This window comes from Hoplias malabaricus, chromosome 4 (assembly GCF_029633855.1).
Source record: "Hoplias malabaricus isolate fHopMal1 chromosome 4, fHopMal1.hap1, whole genome shotgun sequence".
NCBI classification, from domain to species: domain Eukaryota; kingdom Metazoa; phylum Chordata; class Actinopteri; order Characiformes; family Erythrinidae; genus Hoplias; species Hoplias malabaricus.
Genome location: NC_089803.1, coordinates 17,919,556 through 17,928,882, shown reverse-complemented (window position 1 = coordinate 17,928,882; position 9,327 = coordinate 17,919,556). Strand labels below are relative to the sequence as shown.

The following is a 9,327-nucleotide window of genomic DNA, read 5'->3' as shown; positions in this document are numbered from 1 at the left end:
TGATGGGTAATTCTGCGGGAACAATCGATGCCTCTCAAACAGGCGATCTCCGTCACTGTAAGAAGAGCCCACAAGTGGACTCTGGCGTCATGTGTGTGTTATGTTTTGCCTTTACCTTGCAGTAGCCGGTTGTAGGCCTGACCCCAGGTGTGGCGATGTTCACTGGTCAGTATACCCATGGGCTCCTTATCCGTCTTCCACGACTGAGAGCGAATGCGACAGAGCTGAGCGTGAATCTGACCCTGAGTCAAAGGAGTGCCATCGCTGTTGTACACATCCAGCTGGAAAAACTTCACAAAAACAGAAACCATGTCATTAAATTAACACATTTGCTCCAGTATCCTCAGCTCCAGAAACATATATAAAGATGCTCTGGCCTTCAGAGTGGTTTTATGAAATGGTTAATTGTACAGAAACGTCCTCTTATATAGGAACATTGATTAGTGGGTCATATTAAAGCGGTTACTAGATCAGCATTTTACCATCTTAAGAACATCAGTAAGATCAGAGATTTTCTGACTAAACCAGAGCTGGAGAAACTTATCCATGCCTTTATTTCTAGCAGTGATTGATTACTGTAATGGTCTCTTAGGTGGACTTCCACAAAAGACCATTAAACAGCTTCAGCTGATTCAAAATGCAGCTCTCAATCGGAGTAAAAGAAGAGATCTTCCCCATCCTCACTGATCCTTACACTGGAGACCAGTCTGTTACAGAATAGACTTTAAGGTGTTATTACTGGTCTATAAATGTCTAAATGGTGTAGGACCAGTGTATTTATCAGATCTGTTACAGAGATATGAGCCGAGCAGAGCTCTCTGATCTTTAGGAACTAGTGCATTAGTCCTGTCTCAGGTCAAAACTAAACATGGAGAAGCAGCGTTTAGCTCCTTAGGTGAGGTGTCTGCAAATATTTGGCCAGGCTGTTTATCAAAGCTGAGTTCCGTAGTCATCACCCTTTTCAACTTGGGCTGTAGGGCTGGCACCTCAGACGTTATATTAGAAGCTTTATTGCTGAGGAAATGATACACTGTTCAACCTTTTCCAACAGCCACAGTCACACACAGTTCTAATTATGAGTCAGACTAAACATATACGGCTGTAAAGTGTAAGCCATTACGAATCAAGTCTTAGTGAATACCTGATTCAAGATGGAGGACAAGCACATTACATTCAGAGGTATCGAGACCTTCCTTATAATTAATTTAAAGCAGCACTAGGTAGCATTTTTAAAATTACTGCTTCAAAATTATTTTGATGCCTCACTGGCCTGTAATAGGGAGAATAGTTACTTCTGTAAGAAGGTAGGACCACGCCCCGCTCCCTCCACCTTGCTGTAAAAGTGAGCCCAGCAGCAAAAGCCCCAAATGTTACCTAGTGTTGCTGTAAGGTGCACCCATTTATAATGAGATCAACTGTACAGACACAGCCTGTAAAATCTCTGAAAAAAGCACTGACCACAACAATCAAACACTGCACATGAGCCTAAGTTCACAGAGCTCAACGCCAAGCATCACAAACACATTGAGACCCAGCAATATGTTCTAGAGCAGAGGAATTTGAGACTCATTAGAGATCCAGAATCAAAATATACCAGATCAGTACCAAACCTAACTAATGTTTATATGGCTGAATGCCACCAAAACCTCACAGCAACCTTCCACCATATAGTGTAAAGCCTTTCCAGAAGGGTAGATGCAAATACACTGGTACTGTGTTTCAAACTACACACTGGGACCCTTCGTTTCAGCAGAAAAAAACATGTATGTGTATATGTCAAAGCTGTTTCTGATGAGCTCTTGTACTCTTTGAGGGACAAAGGACTCACCTGGAAGTTACGGACGACTGTGATGTGGGTGGGGCCTCGCCGAACGCGGCCGTAATGAACCACGTGATCGTGCTTGGGCCCAGGGACACGGCACGAGGAGAAGAGCTGAGGGTACAATTCCATACACAACGGCTTACCACGCATATAGTCCACAGGTAAATTACCACTGAGAGAGAGAGAGAGAGAGAGAGAGAGAGAGAGAGAGAGAGAGAGAGAGAAGTAGTGGACTTTCACAAAGATTCACTGACTAATCAACACTTTAGTAAATATAGAAACTCAATGAAATCACTTTCAGTATTTATGTCATATGACACACACGCACGCACGCACAAAAGGTTAGAACCTAATATTAGCAAAGGTGCCACCCGTCACAGCTAGGTCTGTTACATTATTTACATGATCAACTTATTGTACATTATATGGTCATATACTCAATCATTTCTTTACTTCGGTATCCCCCATTGTGTTTACTGCTGTGTTTGTGTATGTAAGAATTGGCGTCAATAATATTTTAGCCACTTGCTCTGATCTGTTCTCTGTTTTACTCTGTTCTGGAATCTCCATGTCCATTTGTTTGTCCATTAAATGGTCGTAAAATGACAAATATATTGTTTATCATGGTTCATTCTAGGGCTAAATAGCGACTGCAAAAATCTGGCTATTGTAACAGGCCTAGTCACATTTGAGATGCACCAAATCCTGTTTTGATTGTTTTATAAGTAACATGGAGGCAGAACAGACCTGTCCACTTTGGCCTTGAAGTCCAGAACTGCGGAGATCAGCTTCGCTGCAAACCTGAACAAACACAGACACGGACAAAACCTGATTCAGATCAAGCAAATAATTGTTTAACAATATCTGTCTGTGTACGACCTGCTTAGATTGCATTTCTGACCAGATCAGATCAGATTCATTCAGAAGCTTTGTCTTAATGAAAATCATCTTGTGGAACCACACCGACCTCCTGGAAATCCAGCCACTACATCTCTGAGCTTGCATGTCCCTTTCCTCTTATTTATTAATTCTTCCTATTATTATTTACAAAATGACTATCGATAAAAATATACATAACAATCAATCATTGCTTAGCAACAGTCCTAAGCAATAACCCACCTGATATAACCAGGAAGTATGGTTTATATGAGTATATAACACAGTGTGGGTTTCCTCCGGGTGACTGTCTGTGAGGAGTGTGGTGTGTTCTCCCTGTGTCTGCGTGGGTTTCCTCCGGGTGACTGTCTGTGAGGAGTGTGGTGTGTTCTCTCCGTGTCTGCATGGGTTTCCTCTGGGTGCTCCAGTTTCCTCCCACGGTCCAAAAACACATATTGGTAGGTGGATTGGCGACTCAAAAAGTGTCCATAGGTGTGAGTGAACGTGTCTGTGTGAAGGACTGGCGCCACCTCCAGGGTGTGTTCCGGCCTTCCTCCGGACCCACAGCAACCCTGAATTGGATAAGCCGTTTCAGACAAAGAATGAATGAATGCTCAGTAGGTGGGTAATATTGGTTATTTCTGCTGTTTCAGGGTACTTAAGGTGGAACTAACTACAAATTTGGGGCCCGCAAGCTGCATGAACGTGAACGCAGTGCGAAAGTGCTACAAAACTTAACAACTCAAGTTACAAATGAGTTTCTGTGGTAATTGAAACAGTGAATAAGCCGGAGAGCACTATATGTATATATAATGTATAGACACTTCAAAGTATAGGCTCTTCAAATACGTAGTGTATGTATTTATTAGGGAGCCATCTGTGTAAGCAGGACAGACAGTACCAGCTTGTTTAACGTGAGGTGCAAAAACGTCAACATTTTCTCACCAACAACAACAGCTTAGACTCTGATTTCCTTGTGTTCATGTTGCTGACTACACAGTGACGCACAAGATCTACTCAGAATGTGAGACGTATACAGATTCCATACCTTAACTGTCTAGTCTTACAATTAACACCAACAGCCATTCATTATTCATTATGACCAACATACTGTGAGGAATGTACACGACAGCGTGCGGCCCTGTGTCTGTGGAAGGACTTATAAACATTTACACTCACACCAGCTGACCCCTCCAGTCAGAGAAGTCTCGTCTGGGCAGAGAGATGGCCGGGTTGGAGTGAACCGCTAAGGGCTGACGACTCTCCAGATACGCCCACTGTATCCACAGGTCTGTGATCTAGGGAGACACGGAAAGAGGGAATGGGGAAGAGAGAGATTAGGTGATTATAAATATTGAGAAAGGACACATCGGGGACAAGGGAAATAAGCACTTTTTTTGCATTCCACATTTTCATAAAGTAATAAACACGCACATCCTTAATAAATGTTAACACATTCAGCCACTGATCCTGCACCTCATGCACAGGTGCAGACTGTACGTCCTCAGTCTGTGGTAACCATCCTCTAGTCTTTTATCTGTCTTTTGGTTGGATATTTTTGGGCTGTGGCCCACCCTCAAACCTCAGCGACTCCACTGTCTTATACACTCACATACACACTGCCATGTCATTGTCACTGCCGCACTGACACACAGTCCAAATTAGATATGGACAAAAGCTGTCCTGTACTCAGAGACTGACCAGTGATTAATGGGGTAGAGGTGGTGATATATTACAAAGCAACAGATGGACTACAGACTGAAACTAAACAACTATACAGTAGACGTACAACATATTATGGCACACTCAAACTGGAATTTTGGGGTTACATACGGCCACCACGCCTCTTTCATAAAGGGTCCATAGTGAGTGGTCGCATAAGCAAACTGGATGAATGTTGGACCATCATAAATACAATATAACTTTGCTTAATGAGCAGCTAACCATATTAGACGGCTTAAGGCGTACACATAAGGCAGGTGGACCCTTGTAAAGATTGGAGGTTTATATACAGACACCGCTGCTTTAAAATAAAGTGGATGGTAAGTGCATATAAATCAGCTGTGTTCATACAGAGCCCATCCCTAGAATGAAAAACAACTTTATAAACAGCGTTTCAGAAAGCCAAGTGCTCTCCTTCTGTATATATACACACACACACACACACACACTATAGGTCCAAAAGAATTCAGACATCTCTTTTAAGCAGTGAATTTAAAATGAGCAATATTTGTATTGTATTATTTATCTATTCCTTGACATCTACACATGAGATCTGTGAGTTTTTAAATCAAATATCAGTCATAATTCATTTCACATGTCTTTTTTACCATCTTCCATGCATTAGAAATAAGCAGGTTGTGTATTACTGTGCATTTAAGACTGAGATATGTAAATAACCCTTGTTCTTTCAGTCATAATTCAAAAAACCTGATGACACTGGATTATACACAGTGTTTCTACTCTCCAGAGAACAGTCCTGGAGCAGTTTCCACAATTCTCTTGTGTGACGCCTCGCCAAATACAAAGCCCCACAATTAATGTAAAGCCCTGTGAGAAGAGTAGAAGTACCCATTAAATTCTTCATTACACATATGAGACCAGTTTCTAAGACCCAAGCCTAGACTGCAGTAAACATCAAGGGTTGATTCATTACCGGCTCTGCTCTTAAGCCCCAGACTAGGCTTACAGGCAACTTCAAAGATTCTGGAGGAACGCTGTACTCTGGTCCATCTACATTCAGAAGCTCTGTGTCATTTAAGGTGGAATGGGGTGTTTTAAGGGGGAAAAGAAGCCTGTTGTTTGTATGTGGCTGAAGTGTAACGTGTCTGTAAGTGTGTATTCACTCACTGCTCTCCTGAGTTTAGAGTGGGTTCCACCTTAAGTGATCGGAAACTGCAAAAGTAAATCAATATTACCCACTTATGGGAAAGGAATAGAGCAACATCCTCATCTCTTTTCATGCTTTCGAGAGTTTGTAGGTCTCTTATCCCTCTAAACACTTCCAGATGAGCTTTCTTGGATGTGGCTCATCGGGTGAAACACAGACAGAGGCCTAGTGCGTCTGACCTAGTTTTTCTTACCACATTTACTAACACAGGGCTTCTCAGACACATTTATCTAGCACACAATCCCTGGTTATGAAGCTGACTCACAGTGTATGAGAGACATATAGCCATAAGAATTTACCCAGTTGTGGCTGTGCCTGGCCCTTTTCTCCAGAGCATGCTGTAGTTTTTCACCAAGATCTCCTGGACTGCCAAAACGCTGGACAATCTTACGAGTGTGCTCAAGCTCATCAGGTGGCAGGAGGGGCTGCAAAGCCTCTAGGTACCTGTGCAGGGTATGGGAGAGAGGAGGCACAGGCTGAGGAGGAACTACTGAGGAGGAGGAGGAGTGTGCCTGTCGTGCCAAGGCCTGCAAGACAAAGGTGACAGCAGGGACACGAGGGTTAAAACTCCCATAGAAATTAATACTCAGCCTTAAAACCCTAATAATTAACTCTGATAATCATTATTTCTTAGTAACGGATGACAAAAATATTGCTATTAAAAAAATAAATGCTATTATAATGGACTGTGGAGGTAGGTTTACTGCCTCTCACACATAAGATACAGGTTGATTTCCCAGCTCAGACAGGAACACTGGCCTAATACCAGCATTACTCCTTGGGCAGGAAAGGTAAGACTGCATTAGCCTTTGTAAGGTCCAAATGAGAAGCTCTATCCTACATGAACTATAAATACACAAAACGTCGTATAGATTATAAGTAACTACTAATATTCATCTGTACACACCGATCTATGAATGTGCAGTTAGTCACTGCCTCACTCTCCACCCACCCCTCTGCCTGCAGCCTTACCTTTATGACATCAGAAACCCTGGTAATCTAAATCAGTGCTTTTGGGACCGTATTTTTTTTCAAAGCTAAAATGCCCAGCCACGGCACTCTATACATCTTCCAGAGCATAACCAGCAACCTACAGACAAACACTTGATTTTCACTGACTCCAACTAAAGAACATGTTGAAAAACTGCAGTGGAACGTCAAGAATATTGTGCTTTAATCAGCACAGGAACTGAACTGTGTACACCATTTTCTAGGTTCAGTTTGGCCTTAAATAAAATGCTAAAACTACAGAGTCTGCGGTGTGACACCAACAGAAAGCTGTGTAGCAACTAAATGTAATCAAATTAAGCATAGAAAAGGAGTTAGGGGTAAAATATCAACAGCTAAATCAGAAGTGAGGAGAAATTAGATACAGTTCCTCTATAATATAGGCTAACTGAGCTGACAGGGACTTTGGAAGTGGGGTTAATGTGGGTGCTGTGGCACCCCCCTGCTTTTCAGGATTGTAATAAGTTCAACTGCTAAAACATGTATTTATAAAACACAAAATAGTCATTTATTCCTTCATTATCTGTAACCGCTTATCCAGTTCAGGGTCGCGACCCCTGAAACACAACATAGTTTAATATAATGTCATTTGAGCATATGAAATATACTGACTGCCCCTTGATAAACATAATATAAATAAGATTTTGAGATTGATGTTGTAATATTTCAAGAGATATAAGAGCAAGACTAGCTAAAAAAAACACACCAGTGAACACAAACCCATACTGAAGTTATGTACTCAAATACATGCACTTGTGCACTAGTACATGTAGCTAACTAGTTGGCTAGACGCTGCATGCCCTCAAGCCCTCAAAGAAAGCTGGAGGACCTTGTTAAACACACTCCAGCTCTGCAATTCACTCTCAAACTAAGCTCAAGAACACTTTCACAGACAATGCCCAGTTCAAATCAAGGTTTGGTGCCTTAAATTAACGCAGGAGGTCAGGAAAGGTCAGCTCTACTCCACAAGTGCTGCCTGCTGCAGGCCAGCTACAGCTCTAACACACCAAACAGCACTGTACACACACAGCTGAGCCCCAGTACTAGGCTAGTATCCATATTATAAACTCAGTACACAAATAGGTGGTGTATACAACTTGGCTGCGTTTGCACACGTGCCCTACACACTGAAAACAACACTGTAAATAAACCAGAGTCACGTGACGAGCCGCAGCTTTACCGTGGAGCGCCAGGCGAAGTTAAAGCGAGAAAATTTCTCCAAAATCATAACGTTAGCTGGCTCAAATTCACGGCGGAGAGGCGGAGAGGTCCAGTTCATGAAACGGCGACGGAGAGGAGGGAAGAAAAGCAGGCGCTGGACTTTCAGCAGCAGCTTCATGCAGTCCACTCTATTAGAGGAATTAAGTCCCGCGTCGCACACAAGTTTTGAAAGCGCGCGTAGAAACCGCTCCACTCTCCAAAGAAAGGAGCCCACTCCGCGAGACCGTGCGTGGCCTTTCCACGGGGTTTAGGCTGAGTTCGTGATCCTCAGCACGGCGCTGAGGAAGAGGAGGAGGAAGAGTGAAGCCGAGGGCAGGGCTTCCCCTGTTACAGATCACAGTAGAGACCAAACCCTACCGTAATGTACCGTAAAGGAGCGCACTTCCGTGGACGTTCCATTGACGTGAGTAACTTTTCACTAATGACTGTGGACTAGTGGTGAATCTAGCACTGCAGTTAATTATAATCATACACAAGAGAAGATGTAAAATATCCCATGCCAATCCATTAGAGCTTCACACAGGGACCACCCCACTCTCTTCCTGCCAGCAGCCACACAATTTCTATTGTTCCAATCCTACAGCTACACCCTAAGCTTACTGTGGCCGTTTATGATCCAATCAGCAACCAGCTACCCTTCACATCTACGGTTAGTCACTGAGCCCATCACACAAGAACCCAAACCACCCACTGCATCTCTAGCTCTTCACAGGGGTCATCAGGTAGGCACCTCCCCTAGTCAGTGTTTCACTGAATTAAGCCCAGGACACCTCCAGAAGGTTCAACAGTGTAGTCTGGCGTCCCAGCCCCACGCCCCTCCAAGCCAGCTTTACAGTCCTGCCTTACCCTTAAGTATCTGATGCCAGGTCATGCTGCTATGTTCCCAAATAAGAATACAACAATAAAAGCTGTGAATAATTAACATATGGGTAAAACTAAATATGACTAAAAATAAACTAACCATTTCCATACAATTATAATTTATATAAAAATTCTAGTGTAAAAAAAGTATGTATCAGTTGCATTTTAAAGCTGTTATTATGGGGTGCCTTATGAATATATGTGGGTAAAATCTTCCAGGGATTTGGGGAATAGTGGCAAACATTTGTTTTGCCAGTTTATTAATTATTCCACCCTCATTATCTGTATAAGCGCACTTTATATTTCTACTGTTACAGATAGTAGACTAACGCTACTCTGCCAACATTGTTAGCCAGTTTTCACCCTGTTCTTCATCTCACGACCCCACAGAGCAGGTGTGATGTGGTGGTGGATCTTTCTCAGCGCTGCAGTGACACTGACGTGGTGGTGGTGTGTTAGTGTGTGTTGCGCTTGTATGAGAGGATCAGACACAGCAGTGCTGCTGGAGTTTCGAACACTGTGTCCACTCATTGTCCACTCTGTTAGATTCTCCTACCTCATTGGTCCACCTTGTAGATGTATAGTCAGAGACAGTAGCTCATTTGTTGCTGCACAGTTTGTGTTGGTCTTCCTCTAGTCTTTTTTTTTT

General features: G+C 42.9%; 1 protein-coding gene across 1 annotated transcript in view; it reads right to left on the bottom strand.

Moving 5' to 3' along the window:
• cratb (carnitine O-acetyltransferase b) overlaps nucleotides 1–8,158 on the bottom strand; it is a 21,229-nt gene extending 13,071 nt beyond the window's left edge. The window contains exons 1-6 of the mRNA XM_066666817.1: nucleotides 7,777–8,158; nucleotides 5,888–6,115; nucleotides 3,878–3,996; nucleotides 2,570–2,623; nucleotides 1,829–1,994; nucleotides 116–290 (exon numbers count right to left, since the gene is read on the bottom strand). Coding sequence (XP_066522914.1) covers nucleotides 116–290; nucleotides 1,829–1,994; nucleotides 2,570–2,623; nucleotides 3,878–3,996; nucleotides 5,888–6,115; nucleotides 7,777–7,935 — 901 coding nt within the window. The 5' untranslated portion in view covers nucleotides 7,936–8,158. The remainder of the gene's footprint in view (nucleotides 1–115; nucleotides 291–1,828; nucleotides 1,995–2,569; nucleotides 2,624–3,877; nucleotides 3,997–5,887; nucleotides 6,116–7,776) is intronic.
• Nucleotides 8,159–9,327: the final 1,169 nt, after the last annotated feature.